This window comes from Miniopterus natalensis, chromosome 1 (genome assembly GCF_054644295.1).
Source record: "Miniopterus natalensis isolate mMinNat1 chromosome 1, mMinNat1.hap1, whole genome shotgun sequence".
Classification (NCBI taxonomy): Eukaryota; Metazoa; Chordata; class Mammalia; order Chiroptera; family Miniopteridae; genus Miniopterus; species Miniopterus natalensis.
In genome coordinates this window covers 78,615,325-78,639,112 of record NC_142081.1, presented here as the reverse complement: position 1 = coordinate 78,639,112, position 23,788 = coordinate 78,615,325, and the positions used below count along the sequence as shown (strand labels likewise).

The window sequence follows — 23,788 nt, the reverse complement described above, 5'->3', positions numbered from 1 at the left end:
GTTAACCGATCTTTCCAATTAATATGCAGTTAATTAGCCTTGGCTGGTGTGGCTCAGTTGGTTTAGCGTAGTCCATGCACAGAAAGGTCATAGGTTTGATTCCCATCAGGGTACATACCCAGGTTGCAGGTTAGATCCCCATCCCCGGTTGGGTGCGTATGATCGATATTTCTCTCTCTCTCTCTAAAACTTAATAAAAACATTTAAAAATATATATATGCAGTTAATTAGAGGTAGAGCCTAGAATTGAGATCTATTTATAGTCACTGTTCCACCTTGCCTCAAAAATTGTATATTTGTATATCACATGCCTGCAGAGACGGTGGAATCCATCACTGGGAAGTTTTCATTTTAGCATGTGAACATTACTACCCTGAGGTTTTTATTTCTCGATTTCACTTTTCCCCCCCCCATGTTTTGTTTGTCCCCCAATTGACCCAGAAACCCTGAATTCAGATACTGGGGGTGAGGAGGGGGAGATTAGGAGAGGAGAAATGTTGGTTAGTACATGGCCAGTCAAGTTAAATATGATTGCAACAAATGCCAGAAATTTCTACAACACTACAGAGGCCTCCTGGGGTTAATTCTGAAGAATTCTGACATGAAGTTGTTTTGTTTTACCTGGACCAATTCTAGAAGTAAATCAATTCCATTTGTGGCTTGTTGGCTAGGAGGTAGGGGTGCAAAGAGGGGCATAAATTCTATTCCTGCAGGTGAAACCAGAGGATGTGAGAATGGAGTGGCTACCCATGTTGCATGGAAATGTCCAACTTCTGCCCTTCCCTGGGACTGGACCTAATGGAGCCAGGAGGGGCAGGACCGGGGCAATGTTAGGGCTGCCTTTAGCTTCCTGCACTATGCCTAGCAGCTCCTCTCTTAGCCATCCTTAATGCCCAGTCTTGGGTAAAGTAGTACTCAACCCATTCTTCAGCCTCCTCTAAATGCTTGTGGCAAGTCGCCCAGCTGGGCACCCAGAAGTAGGCTCAGGATCCATTCTCTGCAGCAGCACAGTGCAAATCAGAGAGCAAGACCTCAATAATTATTTCGTTATTGGAAGGCATCTACAACCTCTACTACAAAAAGTAACACCTTGCCCTACTTGAAAAAAAATGTTTACATTCAGCATTCTCCCCCTCCACTCACCCCGAATAAGAGCTGAGTGCTTGCCCCTCCCCCAGTCAACCGGGTTAATCCTGGGGAAATGATCTGAGGTTTCTCCAAGCATTTAGATTAACGCCAAAACTTTCACAGCTTCTACCCGAGGAGGGGGTTGGGGTAAGGCTGCGAGACCCTGCACTGCAGAGAGCCTGGAACCCGCAGGAACGCGGAGGCAGCCCGTCTCGGCGCCAGCGCGTCCTTCCCTGCACAGAGAAGTTTGGGGAAACGAATCCCTACCCCCGGACATCATTTCCACTCGCGTTTTCAAAAGGTCAGAAAACGGAAAGGACCGGCAGGTTGGCAAACCCCAACGAGGAACCGTCTAGCAAGTCTGCGTCCTTGGGATCTCAACAGCCGCCGACCCCAAATCCAATGCATCGTGGGAAACCCCAGGGAAAGGTTTATGCAGAGGGACAAGACTGCAGGCTGCAGGGAAGTACGGGGCGAGGGGGCCTTGTCGGGAGGATTTTCCAGCCACTCAGCTTTCATCAAAAAGTTCCCTGTACATGACCCCAGTGGCTCATCGCAGGGAGTTTCTCTGATGAACCCCGGCTCAGGGTTTAAACTGCTTTTCCCCTAGCAGATGAGGCCAGTTCTCTTTTCTGGTCTGACTGGCTTGGAAATTCCCCGCGCCTGACCCCGCCCCGGAGAAATCCCCTGCCAGCGTTTATAGGGCGCTGCGGCGGCGCTGCCGAGCCCACAACAGTTCAAGCCCGAGGTCCCATCCGCCGCGACAGCGCGAGGAAGCGAAGGCGCAGCCCGCGGCCGAGCGCACCTGGAGCAGCCCCTGAACGCGTACACACCATGTTCCACCCCGCCGAGCACGCCCAGGACTGGGCCATGGAGGGCCCCCGGGACGGGCTCAAGAAGGAGCGGCTGCTGGACGACCGCCACGACAGCGGCCTGGACTCCATGAAGGACGAGGAGTACGAGCAGATGGTGAAGGAGCTGCGGGAGATCCGCCTGGAGCCGCAGGAGGCGCCGCGCAGCTCCGAGCCCTGGAAGCAGCAGCTCACCGAGGACGGAGACTCGTAAGTGTCGCGGGCCTGGGCGGTCGGCCGGGCGGGGCGCCGGGCCTGCAGCGCGCGCGCCGGGGCCCGCGGGGCGCCCGCGGCCCGGGGGTTTATGCACCGACCCCGGGACCGTGCAAGGCTGCACGGGGACGGGGTGTCGGGGTTCGTTGCGGCCGCGGGGCCGCAGCTCGGCCTTGCAGCCGCGCACAGCCCCCCCCCCGGTCCAGGTCCTCCGGCCGGGGGGCGGGGCGGCGGCGGCCAGGACACGAAGTACCCGCTGGCAAGGGGGGCGGGAGTCTCTGCCCGGCTGGCGGGCGCCGAGCGGCCGGGAGGGGAAGTACAGGGCGTTCCGGCCGGCGGGAGGGCGGGGCGGCCTAGTCGGCGCCCTCGGGGGAGGGGGGGCGAGCCCGGAAAGTCCCTGGGCGCCTGCCAGGAACACTCAGCTCATAATAACCTCGCGGAAAACACCGTGGCCTCGGCCTCCAGAAACCCCGGCCTTGCGCAATCCCCCGCAGCCCGCGCCTCCCTGGGCCCCACGCATTGTACTCACCCTGGGGGTTTTTCCCTCTCTTCCCCTCAGGTTCCTGCACTTGGCTATCATCCATGAAGAGAAGGCGCTGACTATGGAAGTGGTCCGCCAAGTGAAGGGTGACCTGGCTTTTCTGAATTTCCAGAACAACCTTCAGCAGGTGCGCCTCTTGCCCAGCCCCGAGCCTCTCTGACCCCGTGGTCTAACACAGTGACTCCTAATCCTTTATAAAATTAAGTTAGTGGTCATTATTGCACCTGACCTTTTACATACGAATCAGCCAACATTCTAAAAAGTAAATTCCATTAATTTGGTGAGGCCTTTATGAAGCCCACCTGGGGCCTCTGGTATTTGCCTTGCCCCTTGCACCTAGTCTGGGAGGAGCAGCACCCACAACCTGGGGAATCTCTGGGGTTCAAGGGAGCTCAGGCTGTGGGCTTGGTCCATTACTTATCCTCTCTGTTGCCTCTTCTGTTTGTAGACTCCGCTCCACTTGGCTGTGATCACCAACCAGCCAGAAATTGCTGAGGCACTTCTGGAAGCTGGCTGTGATCCTGAGCTCAGAGACTTTCGAGGAAATACCCCCCTACACCTTGCCTGTGAGCAGGGCTGCCTGGCCAGTGTGGGAGTCCTGACTCAGAGCTGTGGGACCCAGCACCTCCACTCCATCCTGCAGGCCACCAACTACAATGGTACGTTTGCCTGCCCTGCCCATCAGAGGGCAGACAGAAGGGGGAGGTGGGCCAACTTAAGGATTCCAGGCAAGAGCTTAAACTCTCAACATGTGAAAGGCTGTGAAAATATGTATACAGAAGGCCTATTCAATGCCTTTGTAAAATTTATTCAGAAACCAGATTCTTTAGAAGAATTTGTCCCTTAAAAGAGTGGGTGAAAGATTCTGCTTGAGATGTGAGGGTTGAAACAAATGGTTATATTTTCTTCCTTTTGTTCTTCTAGGCCACACATGTCTGCACTTAGCCTCTATCCATGGCTACCTGGGCATCGTGGAGCTTTTGGTATCCTTGGGTGCTGATGTCAATGCTCAGGTGAGTGCTTCATGCCTCCAAATGGAGTGCATCGGGCTCTAGGGCCCTCCTACTAAGATTTCATGTGCTTCTGTTGCAAGCAGAAATTCCAAACTCAACTGTAAACATCTCAAATTCCTTTTGGTTTCAGGAGCCCTGTAATGGCCGAACTGCCCTTCATCTTGCAGTGGACCTGCAGAATCCTGACCTGGTGTCTCTCCTGTTGAAGTGCGGAGCTGATGTCAACAGAGTCACCTACCAGGGCTACTCCCCATACCAGCTCACCTGGGGCCGCCCAAGCACCCGGATACAGCAGCAGCTGGGCCAGCTGACCCTAGAAAACCTTCAGATGCTGCCAGAGAGTGAGGATGAGGAGAGCTATGATACAGAGTCAGAGTTCACAGAGGATGAGGTGAGTCTCAGTTTTGCTCTGCAAAAGACAATTAGAGTGGCCATTGTCCCTCCACCCTCCCAGCCCCTAGAGCTATACTCTTCATCCCAAAGGTCCCACATAATGAAGTTCTCCAACTTCAGTGTAGAGAACCAGTATCCCAAGAATGTGTCTTTTCTTTTTTGCTTTTAAGGAGAGGAGCATCAAAACAAAACTCCCTCAGCCCATTAATTTAATTTATATTTGGGGTATAGAGAATGAAGTCCACAAATACTTGGGTTATTTCCAGTAGCAGCCCTTGCCATTATCCCAGCACCCCTGGCAAAGCTCTAGGAATTTAACATGCCTTTTTTCCTCTTGTTTTTAGCTGCCTTATGATGACTGTGTGTTTGGAGGCCAGCGTCTGATGTTATGAGCTTTGAGAAGTATCTAAAAGAACATGGACTTGTGTATTTGTACAAAAAGAGAGTTTTATTTTTCTAAAAAAAAAAAAAAAAGAAAAAAAATCAAAAGGGTGTACTTACAACCATACTGCACACTGCCTGGCCCGAAACATTTTACTGTGGTGGATCAGCCTCATTTTGTTATTTTTATGAACTTTGGAAGGGGACAAGAAAGATCATTGGATTTCAAAGAAAACCTCTTTTAAACCTCACCATTGCGGGGGAGGGGTTGAGAAGGTTATCCAAAATTTGATGAAAGGACTACATTTTATTTATTGTGCTTTTTGAATGGAGCCCAGCTGTGTCCTGTGACAGTGAGGTGGGTTGTTAAACCTTTCAGTGGTGTGGGGTTAAAAGTTGCTACCGGTCAAGGTTTGTGTTACCCTCCTGTAAATGGTGTACATAGTGTATTTTGTTGGTAATTATTTTGCTACTTCTAAGATGTATATTTATTAAACAGATGTTTACAAACAGAATTACCCTGATCAGTTTCTTCAAGCTGCCATGGGACTTCTATTCTGAGAGTCATGCAGTCCTCAGGTGGAGGTGGAGAGTTGTGTGGGAGAGAGGGAGGTGGGAGCACTTACCACAGCCAGCCATGGAACCCTTTCAGAGAGCAGCTTCTCACACTGTTACACACCAGCTTTGCAGGCAGCCCTGGGCCCGCTTTGTGTGGGAGGGCATACCGTTGCAAGATCGCAAGATGATAGGAAACAGGCTTGGGGGGTGGAGGGCAAGCTGCTTGGCTTACAGCTGGAAGGATTTCCATTGTCATTTATTTTCAGCTACTTGTTTTAAATTATTCCAGAACCCTTACTTCCACTTTAGGAAATTATTTTCGCCAAGAGGTGTATATTGAACTTGCAAATTTTCTAGAGCTGGAAAAGATATCACCCACCTATAATGCTGGAAGTTTCTAAGGACATGAGCTCAGGAATGGGATTGCACTAACATTTGTTAGCAGGTACCCACCTCTGAGCCTTTGTTTCCTTATTTATAAACGGAGCTGTTGTGTAGATTACACAATACAATCAATCCACATAAAAAGCATAGCAAAGTGCCAGGCATATAGTGCTACAGAAAAATACAAGCTATTACACAACGTATATTATTTCACATGGGAAGAAACAAGTCCAGAGAAAATAACTTCTCCAGGGTCATCTTGCAGGGGCACAGGTGTTTAACTTATTTAATACTCTTTTTTTCATGTAGTTAACATCTTTTAAATATATTCCACCTCTAAACCTATTTTGTTACCAGCTGTAGTACAAAAGTGATAATAAAGGCTTGAAAAATTCAATCAGCTCAGCCAGTCTACTAATTCAATCAGTCTAATTCAAGTAGTCTACTAATTCTACTGACTGATTCTACTGAAGCAGGTATCACAAGAAATCAATAACTTGTGAAATTTGGGTTAAGATGCTCTAAATCAGTGTTTTCATCCCTAAAATGCATCTCTTGCCCAGACAGAAGAGTAAAGGAAAGTTTATGGCATACTGTAAAGTGCAGAATGGTGTATAAATAAAATTCATGTACTTTGGCTTACACCAAAGAAAACATTACCATTACATTATCCCTTTCCTGATCCACAAATGATGTCAAACACAAGGGGATATGATGATCACCTTCCTCTCAGACCAAAAATGAGCCAATACTTAGTGGTCTTTTATACAGAGACTATTATTGTAGACTGTACTGACGGGCCAAAGCAGCCTTAGTCTAACACCTGGAGCTGGACACGATGGCGTACCAGTCTTGACCTCTTTCCAAGTGCTCCAAGCCCATCACTGAAATTCCTTGTTCCTCCCAGAGCACCTGAGCACAGGTGTTGTATGATGTAACACATGAATGTCGATTAGGTTCCGCTGCTAAGTAGAAGCTACAAGAGGGGTGCAGGGGAGGGATATCCAAAAGACAAAGGTTGGAAACTTGGGCCCCGATTTTGGGATGATGCCCTCAGTGCTTCTCAATCAAAAGGGCCTCTTTCCCCCTGTAATGGTATTGAATCTGTGTGGAGTTGCCCATCACCCTCACTCTTCCTCGGCCTCCTTGGTGGTCAGCTTTTGTGTAGAGGTGTTACCTTCCGTGGTCATGGCAAAAAGGGACCTCTTCTGACCCATTTGGGCCCAGCTTCCCACCTTCCTAGGCTTTTCTGTCCTTCAGAACCCCAGCCCTCAGGGGGGATTTCATCCTCTGAATAAATCTCAAGGTAGCTGGGCCTAGTCAAGCACTGTAGTCAGCCCCAGTTTCTTACTCTTCAGTTCTTCTGAATTGTCCACTCCTTTTAATTTTTAAACCCACTCTCTTTTCTTCATGGCATTGGTTGGGTAGCTGGAGCCTGGAGTCTCCTAAAGAAAAATTTGAGGCCTGAAACATCCTAATCTGTAGAAAGTTTTCCTCCAATTTCTAAGTAAACAAGAACAAAAGTTTTGAAAGAAAATAGTTCAGAGTCTGAGATCCTTTCATGCACTTTGATTTTCTCCAAGAAGTTAGGACAGGTAGAAATGAGGGGGCCTTGGGAAAAAGGGAAGTGACACAAGGGGGAAATAAAAAGTCACGTCAGCAACTTCCTCGAATTTAGTTCCTTGGTTCCTTCTGCCTGCCTCATCCTCAGGATAAATTTCCTTTATAGGTCACATGAACCAAGTCACTTCCAGAGGGAAGAATTTTTCTTTCAAGAGGGAACAAACTCCAGTCTGAGCAATCTGAAGACCTCCATTCAGGACCTGGAAATGCCAGCAGCTGGATGCTCTGGGGCATTTGCATTGAAGTTCAATTGCTATTGGAAGTGATTAAGTGTGACAGTTAGAACTGAGTCAGTGAGACAGGTTCTCCCTTCGCCCCCTTTCCTCCCAATTTTCATCACCTTGCCTTGGTATAGTTGAGTTTCATTTGGCAAGAAAGGTCAGAGAGGAACTCCAGTCAGAAACATGCCCAACAAGCACCGTCCAACCTCTGGTGCTTTGACAAGGACATCTCAAGCCGTTTCCCCATTTTAAGAGACCATTACAGAAACTGAAACTGGATATCACGTGAGTGTTTCCCTCCTAGAGAAGTGTACTCCGTCCCATTCATTCATTTGCATTATAAAGCACTACTATTCTCCAGGCCCTTTGCAGGGCTGGAGACACAATGAAGAACCAGTCACAGCCTCTGCCACACAAAGCTCCTGGCTTAGGTGGGCAGGGGGACAAACAAGCAAGAAGGGATGGGAGATGGAAATCAAGGCATTACACCCTAGGTAGCTATTTACCCCCAAGACCAGTACTATCTATCCTCTCACTGTGTTTAGGGCACTAGATTTTAGATCTTGGTTCTTGACTTCTGGTGAAGAAAGAATTCAGAGCCAAGACTCAAATGCACTTGAAAGTTTATTTAGAAAGTCACAGAGATAGCCCGGCCGAGCGTGGCTCAGCGGTTGAGCATCGACCTGGGATCCAGGTGATCAGGGTTCGATTCCCGGTAGGGGCACATGCCCGGGGTGCAGGCTCAATCAATGACTCTCTCATCATTGACATTTCTATCTCTCTCTCTCCCTCTCCTTTCCTCTCTCTGAAATCAATAAAGATGTATTTAAAAAAAAAGTCACAGAGATAGAAATGAGCCATAGAAGATGGGAGCCAGCTGGGTCTCAAGGGAGGATCTCAGTAGAATATTCATTAGCTTTTCAGGTCTGTCCTTTCAGGGTCTTGGTCTCTACTGATTGGTTGGCACCAGGGCAGGGGTCATTAGTCAATGCAGCTGGTCCTGATCAAGTTGTCCTCACCTGTCACCAGTCTGGCCTTGCTCTGCTTTTCTGGGCCTGGAGCTGAGACACACTGAGGCCTAGATGTCTTCTCTATGGTTAATGCTTAAGGGAGTGGTCATGCAAGGGTTTGGGAGTAGTAAGAGGCTGTTCTCCGGCCCCCTTGTTCTTCATCTAAGGGGGTTTACCACACTCCAGGGGAGGAAAGGTCAGGAGAGGATCCGAACCACATGACCAGTGATATGAAAGGTCATGGGGTCTAAACCCTTCGACCAGTGATATACTAAGGGAGGAAAGGTCACCCTTGCCCCTTGCAAGGTGTCCATCCTACAATACTCACCCTCCCAGTTTTGCCCATTGCTAGGCACCTGGTGCTTTCCGCCCTGGTCTAACTGCCTATGATATCAATCCCATGTCCCAAGGGCCAGCAGCACCCTTTTGACATGTGGCTGAAAACAAAGCTATGCTCAGAACAAACCTAATTTCTGGGCTGGGATTAAATCAACCCTCCACAGCAGGCTACCTGTTCCATTTTTGTATCTATGCATTATCCTAGATTGTAGAGCTGAGCCCAAAAGTAATTTACTACTAGTCTTTGAATTAATGATAAATAATGTGCTTGCTGAGCTTCTCAAACTCAGTGTGCACCTGAATGGCCTGGAGATTTTGTTGAAACACAGGCTCTGATTCAGTTAGTCCTGGGCTGGCCTGACATTTGCATTTCTAACAAGATCCCAGACAAGGCCTAAACTACTGGTCCCAGGACCGTATGTGGAAGAGTATTTTGAATAACATTTTGAATAAAATGTTATTTTATTTAGTTAGTTAAGGCTAGCACTCTCTGCCATCTCCCTCAGTAACACTGCCAACTGGGACAAGCGTTTCTGCAGCTGCTGATGAGAATGATCCAGCTTCAGGCAACACGAGTTCTTTTGAAACGGCTGGATGCTGAGCAAAGACATTAAAATAGGGGCTAAGGAGTGGGGTGAGGGGAGGTAGCGGAGGGGATGGGGGGATAAATGGTGATGGACGGAGACTGGACTTGGGGTGGTGAACACAATACAGTGTACAGATGATGTGCTGTGGAATTGTGCACCTGAAACTGTATGATTTTGTTAACCAGTGTCACCCTAATAAATTCAATAAAAAGGGAAAAAATAGGGGTCAAGACCAACAAACCTGTCATCCAACCAGGTAACTATAAAAAGGGAGGCACATGACACAATACAAGGTGAAAGACATAATCATATGAGGCCCAAGAAAGGAACAAAAATCAGGAAGGAAATGCTTTTGAAGGGTAATTTGCTAATTAAGATAAAAAGCTGGGGGGGGGGAGTTCAAATTTTTTATTGTTGACAGTATTACAGATGTTCCCCATTTTTCTCCACTTTACCCCCCTCCACCCAGCCCCCACCCCACCCCAGGCCTTCACCAAACTATTGTCTGTGTCCATGGGCTATGCATATACAGTAAAACCTCAAAATAACAGACTATTTCGGGCCAGGGGGTGTGTCCATTAAAGCCAAAAGTCCGTTGTATAATAAAGTAGGTTTTCCAAATGCATATGTTAAAAAATTGACAAGTTAGTTCACCTGTTTTTACTTATGTAGGCATATTTGTGTAATTAAAATTAAGTGTGCATGAGAAGTTTAATTTCTTTTTTTTAAATATATCTTTATTGCTTTCAGAGAGCGGAAGGGAGAGGGAGAGAGAAAGATAGAAACATCAATGATGAGAGAGTCATTGATCAGCTGCCTCCTGTAGGCCCCCTACTGGGGATCAAGCCTGCAACCTGGGTACTTGCCCTGACTGGGAATGGAACTTCTATCTCCTAGATCATAGGTCGATGCTCAACCACTGAGCCACGCCAGCTGGGCCAAAAAATTTAATTTCCTAGAAAAGCTTTCTATATATATTACAGTAATTTTAAATTTATAATGACTAGGTCTAATAAATTGGTGCATTCACCAGTCAGGGAGAGTAAACAAATGCACATGCCTGGGGCATGGCTTAGCGCAGGTGGGAACATTTGCCAGCAGCTGTTCAAAACTGCTCCAGAAAGTCACACAGGGAGACAACAGAACCAACTATGGTGTATGACGTGATGGGATCATTTGCTAATCATTCCCCCAACATTATTTTTGAGCCGTGATGCTTGAATTTAAATATGTAGTCTATAGTTGTAGATATGTAATATTTATTTATGTTGACAAAATTACTAGAGTGTTTTTTCCAACATATGACCTATTCACTAAAATTTGTTAAAAATAACAGTGAATTAGCCCGGCCAATCTTGGCTAAAAGCATTTTTAAATTAACAGGGTGTTAATTTTCACATATGACATACAGACCAGAAATTTTGCCCATTAAATTTTAAATCTGTTAAATCAAGGTCCACAAAATCGAGGGTTTACTGTATGCATATAAGTTCTTTGGTTAATCTCTTCCCACCCACCCCCCAACCACCCCCCTTCCCTCTGAGATCTGTCAGTCTCTTCCATGCATCCATGTCTCTGGAACTATTTTGTTCGTCAGTTTATTTTGTTCATTAGATTCCATGTATGAGTGAGATCATGTGGTACTTGTCTTTCTCTGCCTGGCTTACTTCACTTAGCGGAATACTCTCAAGGTCCATCCATACTGTCTCAAAGGGTAAGAGATCCTTTTTTACAGCCACATAGTATTTCCTGGTGTAAACGTCCCACAGCTTTTTTATCCACTCATCTACTGATGGGCACTTGGGCTCTTTCCAGATCTTGGCTATTGTAAATAGTGCTGCTATAAACATAGGGGTGCATGTATTCTTTCTGATTAGTGTTTCAGGATTCTCAGGATATATTCCCAGAAGTGGGATCACTGGGTCAAAAGGCAGTTCCATTTGTAATTTTCTGAGGAAGCTCCATTCTGTTTTCCACAGTGGCTGCACCAGTTTGCATTCCCTTTCTCCATACCCTCGACAGCACTTGCTTGTTGATTTGTTGATGGAGCCATTCTGGCAGGTGTGAAGTGACACCTCATTGTGGTTTTAATTTGCATCTCTCTGATAATTAGTGACGTTAGACATTTTTTCATATATCTATTGGCCATCTGTATGTTCTCTTTGGAGAAGTGTCTATTCAGGTCCTTTATCCATTTTTTAATTGGTTGTCATCTTTTTGTTGAGTTGTATGAGTTCTTTATATGTTTTGAAAATTAACAGCTTATAAAATGTATCATTGGGAAGTATGTTCTCCCATACAGTGGGTTCCCTTTTCATTTTGATCATGGTTTCTTTTGCTGCACAGAAGCTTTTTAGTTTGATGTAGTCCCATTTTTTATTTTTTCCTTTGTTTCTCTTGTCCTAGGAGATGTATCAGCAAAAATTCTGCTATGTGAGATGTCTGCGATTAAGCTGCTTTTTAAATTAGCTTAGTTGTGCCTTTGTATGGGGCTGCTATGGCTTGTGGGAGGGGCCCTGACCAGGCCTCCAACTGGAAGGAGGGGGGAGGAAGCTGCTTCCCTATGACAAAGTCCCCACTCTATCCTTATCAGAATATGAGAAGCTTTAACAAGCGGTTGACTAAAGTGAGTCAGAGAAAATCTTAAGTAAAGAATAATTTCCCCTTGAATGCTGCCATCATTTCATATTTCCTAATTTTTAAAAATATATTGAGTATAGGTTAGATGGAAAACATTCAGCTATTTAAAGGTAAGTTTAAAAAAAACTTTTAAGTTGCCATATTTTCATTTTGCACAATATTTTATTCAAAATGTTATTTAACTGGTCTATGGTAATATATGTCATGGGATAAAATAATAGAATACATGTACTTTTTACTTATTAAACAAATATATAATGCTGTGTGTCAGACACTATTCTAAGTGGCTTACAGATATTAACTCCTGTGATCCTCAAATCACCCTGTGAGGAAGGTACTATTATTATTTTCATATTTTTATAAGGAAGCTGAAGCATAGCCAAGTTAAGAGACTCAGCCAGGTCACACAGTCAGTAAATGTCAGTGCCTCTCTTGGGTGGGCTCAGGTCCACATTCCCAGCCTGTGGTATAAAATCGCTTCCAAGCATGCATGGGAATTCCCACTAACTAAAAGGATTGCATGTCATCACTTCTGACTGTTTCTTACACATTTGTTACTGATATCCTACCAAAACTGGATAAATATTACTAAGGATGGTTGGAATTTCTGGCGTGGCGTGTTAATAGCAGAGTGTCTTACAGCAACTATATAACAATGCAGAGAATGCAAAATGTAAGATCTTAGGAAACCTCAGTAAACTGAACAATAGTGTGGGGCTTGGGCAGATCTCGATCAGAATCCTAATTCATGTCCTCTGAATGTTTAATGTCAGGTTTCCTATGGCGCTAAATAAAAGGAAGTGAGGCATGTCTCTCCTTTCAGGAGTTTCCAGTTGTGTGGTTTATGTTTGCTTCTGATTGACGCTAGGTCTACCCAAAATCACCACATTAAACATTTTGGTCAGACTTTGTACAATTCTGCAATATTTAATGTTCATCTCTGGGAAAGCCCAAAACAAAAAAGCAAATGCAAACTTTTAGGGGCTAATAAATGAGCTTCTTTCCAATGAAATGTTCTGGTGTTGATTCAATTTTAAGTGAGTTTTTAAAGATTTCCTTTGAGAGAGTTGAGTGACTTCCTGTCCACTTTGGGAGGCAATTTCCCAGGGCAGAACCTTGCCACGTGACCCACGGTGTGTGGCCAAGGGGAGCAGATGGGCTCCCGAAACTTTTATGTGTATTAAAACTTAATTCGGTCGTTCTCTCCCGCAAAATAAAGTGTAAACCTCTGGTTTGAAGAAGTGGCCTAAGCCATAGATATGTAAATATCACACAATTTACAAGTCAAAAGAAGTAGAAAGCTTTCCCCTCTTTGAGGCTAGACTTTCACTAACGGTCCGTCTGGGATGTAGACAGCGCTTCTGAAATGCCTGTAGCTGAGCCGGTCTCCATGGGCTCTGTGCACACAGCTTTCCACCCACGGTCCCCACAGCACCCCGAGACAGGAGGGACAAGGTCAAATCTCAATGTGGCCCTGACCGGTGTGGCTCAGTTGCTTGAGTGTCATCCCATGCACCAATCAAGAGGTGGCTGGTTTGATCCTGGTCGGGGAACATGCCCTGATTTCAGGCTCAATCCCCAGTGTGGGAGAGGGGGAGCGTGCAGGAAGCCACCCCATTGATGTTTATCTCTCATGGATGTTTCTCTCTCCCTTCCTCTCTCTCTAAAATCAATAAAAACATTTTTAAAAATCTCAATGAGAATTTTAAATTTGTTTAAAGAGAGTATTTCAATGCAGGGGCTTAATTAGGATTGGGGAAATGTGTTATAGCTATTTGGGGTCGGAAGGAGCAAAGTGAGGATTTTAAGGCGAGGGGTTTGAAGCAGCTCAGGTGTGAACTGCCTGTTGATGTTTCCTATTAGAGGGTCAATGGATCTTCTGGGAAATTCCTGAAATGAACAATGAAGTTCTTTTCCTGGTCAAGAGTGCTTTGGAACAGTCAAGGTGCTGTAACAAACAGTGGAAGAATAACGTCATGTTCATACAGACAGTAAACTGGGGGGCAGGACGAGGTAGTTTCACCCCCACCTGATTAGTCATTAGGCCTACATCGAGGTCCTGAGCAATATGAGGACTCATGACAGGCAGTTTGATAAATTAAAAAGATTAAAAGTTCAGGACAGGAACCAATGGGGGGAGGGGTTAACAGAGAAAACTGTACAGGGAGCTCAGAAGAAGGGAGGGGGGATCAAAAAACAAGTTCTGCCTGTTCTGTAATTTCACTCATACTTGACAAGCCTTAGCTGCAATCTGCTGGTAAAAAGTTGCTAGTTCACGTTACAAATTCGCTCTGCAAAGTACCCATGTTATCCAGCTCCCGGGAAGAATAATAGCAGGTATTGCTTCTTAAGCAGTGTCTATATGCCTGGCATTTCACATGTGATCATGACAGGGGTGGGCATAATTATTCCTATTTTGCAGACAAGGAAACTGAGGTTCAGAGAGGGTTAGCCACTTGTCTGAGGTGATGCAGTCAAGAAAAGTGGTGGTGCTGGAATTCAAACCCTGGTCCTTCTGCCTCCAAAGCTCTTTCTCTGCAGGCTGGTCAGGGTGAGACTCCTCCCTTACTGAAGATGTTCAAAACTCCTCAACAGCTGCCACTTTCCACAGCTGAAGCTGTTAACCTCAAGGAGCTCTGGCTGTCACGTAAACCCATTTTATTCTGAGAGGCCATTTGTTACTTCTATTTTATAAAATTTCCTTATTGCAAAAGTCCTCATATAAGAGTTTGAAAAACAACTGAGACAGTTGCTATAGGTGCACAGAAAACTCAGTTTCCTATAAACTCACCACACAACCATGGACCTAGTCTTGGCACACTGGGCTTCGATGAGCGAGAGGCCTCCGGCCACTGGCAGATGGGCTCCAGACACCTCTGGTCCAGGGGCCGTCTGACCAGGCAGGGGGTGGGGGTGGGCTGGGAGGTTAAGAGCAATAAATAGGAACCCACCAGCCAAGGAGAAAACTCCGCCTCCTCTAAGACTGCTGGGAAACCTTGTTCAAGGTCATTTTCTATTAGGTTTAGAGCACATTTCATCTGATGCTCTGGGGCGGAGATGGACACAATGAGCAAACACCCATGGGCCTGGGCCTGGGCCGGGGCCTGGGAAGGCCGCTTCAAGGGTCACTTTTCAGAGGACCAGCAGGCGCCACCCTTGGTGGTTATCATGACAGAGGAACCTGTAGAGTGATTGCCCAGCCATTTGCGATTCAGACCAACATGGGTCCCACCCTGGGCCCTAATCTGTGTGACCCTGGGTTAGTCACTTAACCTCTCAGTTTCTCACCTATAAAGCAGGTGAGGCCACTGCCCTGCAGAGTTGTCGTGATGTTTAACTGTCACCAATGGCATCTGTAAAGCTCTGGGCAAAGTGTCACACATAGTAGGGCTCAGTAGATGACAGCTCCTGCTATTAGGATTATTCAGTTTAGTTAGTTTAAGAGGCATCTGACAACCTCCTTTTGGCACGCAGTCCCTCCAAGCAGCTCTCCTCCTCCCTCTACCACTCATGGTTGCCCAGGACCTGAAGAACCAGATCCTCTAAGGACAAACTGGGGCATCCTGTTGTCCCCGGTGCCCTTCCTCACCTTGTTCCTTGCCCCAGGGTTCCACCCTCTCCCAGTCAGCCCATCTTGGCTACAGAACTTGGTTCCCTGATGAGGGGACCTGATGGATCCTGGGAAGCCAATTCAGTGCAGACCTGACCCACAGGCACTGCCAGGAGGACAATCAATGAGGTGCTTGACTATAGGTGGGAAACTGAAAGTTTTTAAGGACTAAGGCCCAGGTGGGAGGCTGGAGGCTCCTGACCTCTGATAACCCCATGAAGCTATGGAATGTGACACCTCTGCTCCTGTGCTCAGCAGAGGGCCAGGCTGCAGGCTGCTCAGGGACCATGTCTCAGTGGAAGCACAATGTTTAGAGAGTGTGATGAACACCCATCTCCAGGGGCCTTGTGAGGAGCCTCCTGTTAAGGGGCAGCTAGTCAGGCGCACCCTTGGGACATTCAGGTCCCCCCACCAGGCCTCACACTGAGGAAAGTGAACTTTTATTATGGAGACCCTTCCTTTCCTTCTACCAGCCCACTTGGGGGAATGGTAGGGAAGGAGAGAGCAGCATGAACTATGTTTGAGAGAATGAAGGAGGGAGGAGGTCTGTATTCCCACAAATACACCTTCCACATTCTATTAAGTGGAAGATTAAAAAGCACCTCATGGAGCAGTTAGCATGGTATAAGCCTATCAATAAACAAAAACTACACTAAAATGTTCCACCCATTAAGATTCCTATTTATGAGCAAAAGAAACTTATTCTGGATAATTTAGGCAGTAAAGAGATTTGTGAGAAGGATTTGGGGGAGCCCTCAGAATCTCCGGGGTGGCTGGAGAGCCAGAGAGAAGAGCCGGTGAACTCATCACTGCAGCCTGGGCTGTTCCACTGTGGCTGGAATGGATTCACAGTCCCTCCCATTATTAGCCTCTGATTCAAGGTCTGGGCAGAAGGGTGTGATTTCAGGAGCCTCAGTCATGGGCCCATATAAAGGAGACTAGGAATGTAAGTGCCTGGCATTTTTGCTTCAAGTTAGGGCGTCCCCCAAACGGATAACAAATCTGAGCGACAAATACCCCATGATGTTAATAGTGGTTATCTCTGGGTGGTTGAATTAAAGGGTGGGTTTCTTTGTTTTTCTGTTTTTTGGTGGGTTTGGGGGGGGCGGGGGGTTGGTAACTTTTTATGGAGAATTTCAAACATATACCAAAGTAGAAAGAATATGAAATGAACCCCCAACTCCAGCTTCAGTTATCAGCTCAGGGCATTTTGTTTCATCTACATTCCCATCCACCTCCCCCGCACTCTGTTCCTTATTTCAAAATAAACACCAGTCACCATATCATATAAGTTTATCCTTAAATATCTTAGTACAAGTCCCTAAAAGATAAGGACTATATTTTAAATGCATAATTTTAATATCATTATCACACCTTAAAAATGAATTAATAATAATTCAGAGAGATTTCTTTTACTCTCTTCTTTGTGCTTTTCTCTATTACTTTAATTATCAGGGGAAAATATAGCTATTCCCATTTTTAATGTGTTCTCAGAAACAAATTAACCCACACTTGAGCATGCCCCGCAAACCCAGGCCTAAGGAGAAAGGCCAGTCAGGGGACAAAAAAGCATAACCTAGGACACCGTGGCCATGATTTTAGTCACAGGTAACAGAAGCTCCTGGTCCAGTGGCTGTAGAAGCTCCTGAAGCTGAGGACAGTTAAAGCAGTGAGGCCGAAGGCCATCACCAGTCACCTGGGCCTCCACTTGTGCTCCTCTCTAAAGAAGGGCTTTGCCTGTTTTCTCTCTGTGTCCAGTTACATGGCAGGGGAACCTGGCTGTGGCTGCCAAGTTTACAGGTGATAGGCACGGAGTGGAGGCAGGCCAGTCCTTCAATTAACTTTGCTCTCTCTCACACACATATCATCACACACATACGCACGCTAACACACATACACACTCATCCCCTACATTCACATTCACATACACACACACTTATTCACTCACTCATATACTCCCAGGGAGAGAACTCAGACGGGTCTAATTATATCCTGAGAAATGGGGCACGCTTATGTCTAAGCCCTGAGAGCCTGCCCTGAATCCCTGGGCGGATGTAGGCAGATCAAAGACAATGAACAGAAGGAGGGCCACTGTGACCTGAAGAGCCAGCCCAGGGGCGCCCACCTCACACGAGGCCTGTGCTAATAGAGAGCTTGGATTTGGGGAGAAGACCTGGGTGCCAATAACATAGAAAGCAGCACCATGCAGGGGCAGATGGTGGCCTGGGCGGCAGCTCACCCGGAGAAGGTCCTATGGGCCACAGCATCACCCATCCTACACTTTTCTGAACACCGGGCAGGCCTTGGTCCACGTGGCTGGAGTCGATGGTGAGCTCTGTGCCTTTGGGGACCTGAGATCAGTATCTGTCTCTTTTTTGCTGAGGTCCAACAGTACAAGCCCAACTGTGCCCATCTGGCTCACAGGATTGTAATGACTAAGGAAGCAGAGAGAGGATGGGGGGCCTTTGGGTGGTCCCTCCATGCCTTCTGCCAGGGCTGGAGCCTCACAAAGAAGAGAGGTGAACAAAAGTAGGAGGGGTCTTTGCATAGTATTTGTTCTGGTTGGGAATTGTAAGGAACCACCAACAACCACCTGACCCAACCCAGGCCTTCTATAGATAACAGCAGCAGCCCTCAGGGAGGGTGAGTGACTGTCCCAAGCCAAGGCAAGCTCCTGGGAGCACTAAACGAGATCCAGAGAGCCAACTCCCAGCCCCAAATTCTTGCCAAGGTTTAGACGGACAAGAAGGGACAAGGTTTTCCATCAGGGGAAGGTGTTAAGTGGGTGTCCATCTAGAGCCCCTCAAGGATAACAAAGGACTCCTACCGTCAGATGGCAGGGGAGGGACCAGGGTACAGAAGGCTATGGATGTCTGACTTGACTTACAGACAACAGAGAACCACACTAGGTTCTTGAGTGGGGAAGTCACAGGATAAAGGGCAGCAGAGCTTGGGGTACAGGGTGAGCTGTAAGGAAGTTCAGCTAGGAAGCTGCTGCAGTTGCCCAGCAGTGAGAGAACACAGATCTTCAGAGAAAGATGGCTCTCAGTGAGGAAGAAGCTCCACTATCAAACAAGTGATTGTGTCTGTGTGCATGTGTGTGTGTGCATGCAAGCAAAAAGTAACCCAGCCTCAGAAATCCACCCCACACCCAGTCCCCAGCTCTTGTGGCTGCGGCAGTGGTTGGCTCAGTGCCCAGGCTCAGGGACTGTTTTGGGACTCACTAATAAGCCCTGAACTCCCTCAGCTCTTCCAGCCAGGTCCAGACCAAACCATGCTGTGGTTGCCATCAGCAAGTGGGTGACATGATGTGACATGTACTGCTGGGATGTTCTAGAGTTGATTGAACTCTTGCTGACTGAAATACACCATATGTGAGGCCTGTGCAAAATTAGAAAAATTATAGCATTGGTAAGGAAGGCGTGACATCTGGAAAAGTACTTTTTAAAAATACACAACTTACGTAACTTTGCAAAACAAGCTACTACAACAACATAAAACTTTATTTTCATCCTTCTAATTTCTTGACAAATTATAGTTAATATCCATATATGTTTTACAAAATACATTTAGGAGAGCAAATGGGTGTTAACAGAAAAACTAAAAAACCATTGATCATGCTGTGAGTGAAAACTCTTTTTGGACACCTGCTTTTGGTTGCGATTTCATGTCCTAATCACAGGCACATTTTCTGTTGGCATTATTGCTTCTGGTTAGTGACATGGGTTAATAGTTCGACATTTCCTGGTGTTCAGAGGAAACACCCTGCTACCAGGCCCGAGCCAACCTATGATCCTCTGCAGAAGTGCACCGGGTTACTCAGCCATTCCAGACTCAACCATCTATGGAAAGGTGAGAGTGCTTGTCCTATCAACCAAAGTCTTAGAACTGACCCCAGGGTCTTCAGCAAAATGTTTGTGCCAGTCTTCTGGTTTGATCTACTCATTTAGAGGGAACAACATCGTGTTTGCAAAATTTCTGGTTCCCTTTGTGAAATGAAGAAGTACTGAGTCACCTTTCTGAGGTATTCCTGCAATATGCTTCTGAAGTTTCTCAAGACTTTTTTATTTAATTTTTCCTTGATTAAGAAATTAGTACAATGAATATCCCAGTAAATGTCACAGAAGGTAGAAAGACATTGGTGTTGACAGCTAGGACAACTTCAGGTTCAGGAGGTTCCAAGCTGAACAGCCTCCTTCTGTTGGCTCCTGGCTCCACCACAGATGCAAGACAGATTGCCTGGGCCCTGCCCTGGGAAAGGAGCAGACTGGCTACACAGTAGACTTTCCTCACAAGTTGTCTCCTTCCATGGCTACTTTGAGTTTTAATTGGAACTTTTTGTTCCAGCTGCTCAGTGAACCAGCCCTCTGTGACCTTGATAAGGGAAGTTTTCCTATTTTTTTCTGGCTTCCTAGCCCTGCATCTTGGCTTGGTTTCCAGCCTTGTTGTTTCAGTCTGTTTGAATAACCAAGGGCTCTGGTGAGGGTTATATGACCTACTCTCTAGCAGGCAATGCCAGGGAGTGGGCCCAGACCTTCCTCACAGTGTTTTCTTTTCTTTTTTTTTTAAAAATATATCTTTATTGATTTCAGAGAGAGGAAAGGAGAGGGAAAGAGAGAGATAGAAACATCAATGATGAGAGAGTCATTGATCTGCTGCAGCCCGCAACCCGGGCATGTGCCCTGACCCGGAATCAAAACCTGATCCCCTGGATCCTAGGTCGATGCTCAACCACTGAGCCACACCTGGCCAGGCCTCACAGTGTTTTCTTAACTCCTGTTTTCCACCTCAGAGGCCCCCTAGGCACCCAAGGGTGTAGGCTGGGCAAGGACTTCTCACAGCTCAGGGGTCATGAAACTATTGATATCCTTGTGGTGACAAAACAAAGAAAAAGCTCCTTAATCTTGCGACATAACTTGCCCAGGCAGCCTTTGTGGCTTGGCTCAGAGGAACCCTAAATGCCCCATCAAGGGCAGGGTGGCCTCCATGGAATCACTTTGGAGGGAGGCAGCAATAGAGCAGAGTGGTTAATGACAGGCTCCTGGCCTTCCCACTTGCCAGCCATGAGACCTTGAGCACATCACTCATCCTTTCTATGCCTTAGTTTTCTCAGCTTTAAATTAGGGTTTTGGTAGTTCCTACCTACAGGGTTGAAGAAACAATCCAAACGTCTGACCTGTGGTAAACTCTCAGTAATATAACTATTAATAGTAGTTGTAGGGTAGTGGGGGAGAATAGGAAGGCTTTTTATCTGCCCTGCTTCAGAAAATAATCCCAATTGGCTCCTGTTAATCTGACACCAACCACCACCTTTACCCCTCCCACCCTTGCCTGGGTTGGAGAAGGCCTTGTCCCAGCTGGGAGGGCCCAGTCATCAGCACTCAGACCTTCTGCAACCCCAGTCTTTGGAAATCTGTGGCTTCTGTCCTAGAATGACTGTCCATCCAAATTCAACACACGTTTCTGAGGTTGGGCATGAAGGGGAAGGTGGAAATTGCTTAGGGATCTGTGCACTGTGCAAGAAGCAGCAGCACCAACATTACATGAAAAATGTGGATTGACAGAGATGAATGAATGTTAAGGGTTGAAATCTACCTTAGAAGATCCTGAGAAGCAGGGTTTCAGAGAAGGGAACAGACTCACTCCAGTAGGTGTCAGGAGGAGGGGCTTCAGGAGGGGCATTTACAATTTCTTGTAGGCCAGGATCATCCCTCCTCAGCTTCTGAACAACCTGTTTTCAATTAGGTTTCTTTGACTTGAGCCTCCAGGCCTTTGGCAAGGGGCTTAGAAAAACTGCTCAGAAAACAGCTCTGTGCCAGAGGAGAGCAGGGTTCAATGGGAGGGTGCTGCTGAGAGCTGGTCCTGGGTTCTAGGCTGGCTCTGCAACTCATGCCCCTTTCTTGTCTGTGTAATTAGGGCGATTAGGGAATTGGTTAGAAGCTCCCCAACCTCTCCTCCTCTTGCAAAGTCTAGGATCCTTTTTCGCTCCAGTCCCTGCCCCCACCTCACCCTACCCCCCAGCCACATCTATGCACGTGGGGAAGAAGCCCCAACAGGATTCAGCTGACTCATGTTACGGGAACAGGATGCGTTTCATATTGCTCTCTGGACCTGGAAACAACCGGGAGTGCCAAGGGTGGACCAGCCTGTGAGCGTTTCCTGTTTCCCCGAGAGCTGACAGGCCGTCAGTCAGCCAGCATCCCGGGAGACGTTGCCAAAAAGGCAGCACCTTCTGGAGCGCCCCCACCTCCTGGCCCCCGGGTTCCTCGGGCGCCGCGCGGCCTCGGTGCGGCTCCCGGGCGGCGGACGGGGCGCTGGGACCGGGCGCTCCTGCGCTCGCCCCCGCCGAGCGCGTCCAAGGGACGGAGCGGTTCGTTCTCAGCCTGGAAGCGCTGGGGTGCGCCCTGGTGTCCGAGCACAGGCCCTGACAGAGCAGGTTCCATCCGGCCCGCGGACGGCGGCGTCCTGACCCCTGCTCCCCCGAGGCTCCACATCAGGGGGGAGAATGTGCTGGGCACATTCCCTTGTCAGTTTCCCGCGGGCGCTCCCCTCACCCGTCTGTGTATCCGCTTCCAGACACCAGGCTCTGCATTTCCTTTACGCACACGGAGGGGAGCGTTTGCGGAGGCCCCTGTGCCTGGAAAGGGTGGGGGTGAGGACGGATGGAAGGAGAGGCGCTGAGGTAGCTGTGGGGCACGTCACTGGGGTAGCAGGCAGCGCCGGCGTCACCGCACCGAGGGTAACTGGAGAGAGTTGCATGAAGGGATTGTTTAGAAAGGCGAGGAGCGGGCCCGGGGGCCGCGAGGTTTCGGGGCGGCGCAGGGCTCGCAGCCACCGCTGTGACCCGGCGCGCGGCCCGGGGGAGAGAGGGCAGCGGGCCCGCGCAGGGACAGCCTGCGGGAGCCCGGGCTCGCCCCGCTTCACCTGCGCGCCAGCTGGGCCCCGCCTCCCGCCCGCGGAGCCCGCGCCGCTCCCCGCCCCCCACCCGGGCGGGGTGGGAACAAGTGTCCGGCGGTACTAGCTAATGTTCTGTGGCTGTTTTGTCTTGGCAGTTAAGAGATAACCGTATACAATTAGCTGCATCCAGCTGTCTCAAGAGTCAAACACAGTCGCCCCAAAGCTCTCGGCCTCCCTCTGGGTTTGCCCCGGCCTCTGGCGGACGGCGGCCTTCCGTCTGCTGCGGGCCGCGCTGCGCCCGGGGCGCGCTCCTGCCCCGCGGTCACTGTCGCCGGCCAGCCAGAGCAGGCCGGGCCCTCCCTCCAGGAAAGCCCCCGAACCACAGGCTCCACCCGAGCTGCTGTCATTGTCCTTCCTCCTGGCCACCCTTGTGCAGAGTGCCAGCTGAAGGAGAATGCTTACAAACAAAAATAAACATACTTCTTATCCCAACAACATGAAATATTATATGCTTTTACAAAATCGAAGAAACCACCCAGGATTGTACCTACCAAGCAAAAGTACACTTCTGTTTGCAGGCAGAGGAATGAGGAAACAGACTAAAGACACTGACCTCATGTTCAGGTCACAGCTTTAGAGACCAGTCGTATTTTCTGCCCACAGGAATGGTCTAAAAAGAGTTGAAAAAAAGTAACATTTATTGGATACTTCCTAGCGGTTTAACTTTGGACAAATTTCTTAATCTCTCTGTGCCTCCATCTTTAATATGTAAAATGGGAATAATCATATTGCCTTTTATGACAATATTGGTTTTGCGAGGATTAAATGAGTCCATTTCTAGACAAGCTGTTGCTACATGTAACAGGACAATGTGGAGTCTTCAGTGAGTTTCCGACCCCAAACTGTTCTCTCTAATGCTCAGCTGGGGCTGGAATGGACTAAAATAAACCAACTGCAGGGCAAGTGCAGCATCTCCAGGTTCTGTCCTCACTGCTAGGCTGCTGCAGGGAGGGGGTCATTAACCCAAGTGAACCTTTGAACTGCTGGTGGCAGGCACAAAGGAAGCATATGTCCCGTAACAGGTGGTTCCTAGGTTCCAGGAAGAAGCAGGGAATCCTGCCCCCATCTAGTCTAGGGTGGGGTCTAGGGGAGGAAGGAGGTCTTCTGGAAGAGGTGACCCAGGCCTGGTGTCTGCAGGGCTAGGAGGGAGGGGGTGAGGTGACTAGGTATAAAGCAACAAGTTCCTTTTGCAAACCAAAAGCTGCAGCCAAATGTGGAGGGAAGAGCCAGAGGAGATAAGGGGGCCCTGTGAAAAGAGCACTCTTCAATGGGGGAGATAAAAATAGAAATAGAGCTCTCCCCACCCTAACACCAGGTGAGGAATGTCTGTGTAAAAAGC

The 23,788-nt window shown here is 47.8% G+C and overlaps 1 protein-coding gene across 1 annotated transcript; it reads left to right on the top strand.

The window, feature by feature from the left end:
* Positions 1-1,925: 1,925 nt before the first annotated feature.
* On the top strand, positions 1,926-5,035 carry NFKBIA (NFKB inhibitor alpha). Its single transcript, XM_016198461.2, has 6 exons — positions 1,926-2,189; positions 2,752-2,860; positions 3,182-3,392; positions 3,658-3,746; positions 3,877-4,137; positions 4,484-5,035. Exons 1-6 carry the CDS (start codon positions 1,963-1,965, stop codon positions 4,529-4,531), a joined length of 945 nt encoding a protein of 314 aa, XP_016053947.1. The 5' UTR covers positions 1,926-1,962; the 3' UTR covers positions 4,532-5,035.
* Positions 5,036-23,788: the final 18,753 nt, after the last annotated feature.

What these genes read in the sequence shown, in the direction of transcription:
- NFKBIA (XM_016198461.2), top strand. Translation starts at nt 1,963, where the DNA reads ATGTTCCACCCCGCCGAGCACGCCCAGGACTGGGCCATGGAGGGCCCC. An exon ending in CTCACCGAGGACGGAGACTC is followed by an intron (nt 2,190 to 2,751) that starts GTAAGTGTCGCG and finishes TCTTCCCCTCAG; the next exon opens with GTTCCTGCACTTGGCTATCA. An exon ending in GTGCTGATGTCAATGCTCAG is followed by an intron (nt 3,747 to 3,876) that starts GTGAGTGCTTCA and finishes TTTTGGTTTCAG; the next exon opens with GAGCCCTGTAATGGCCGAAC.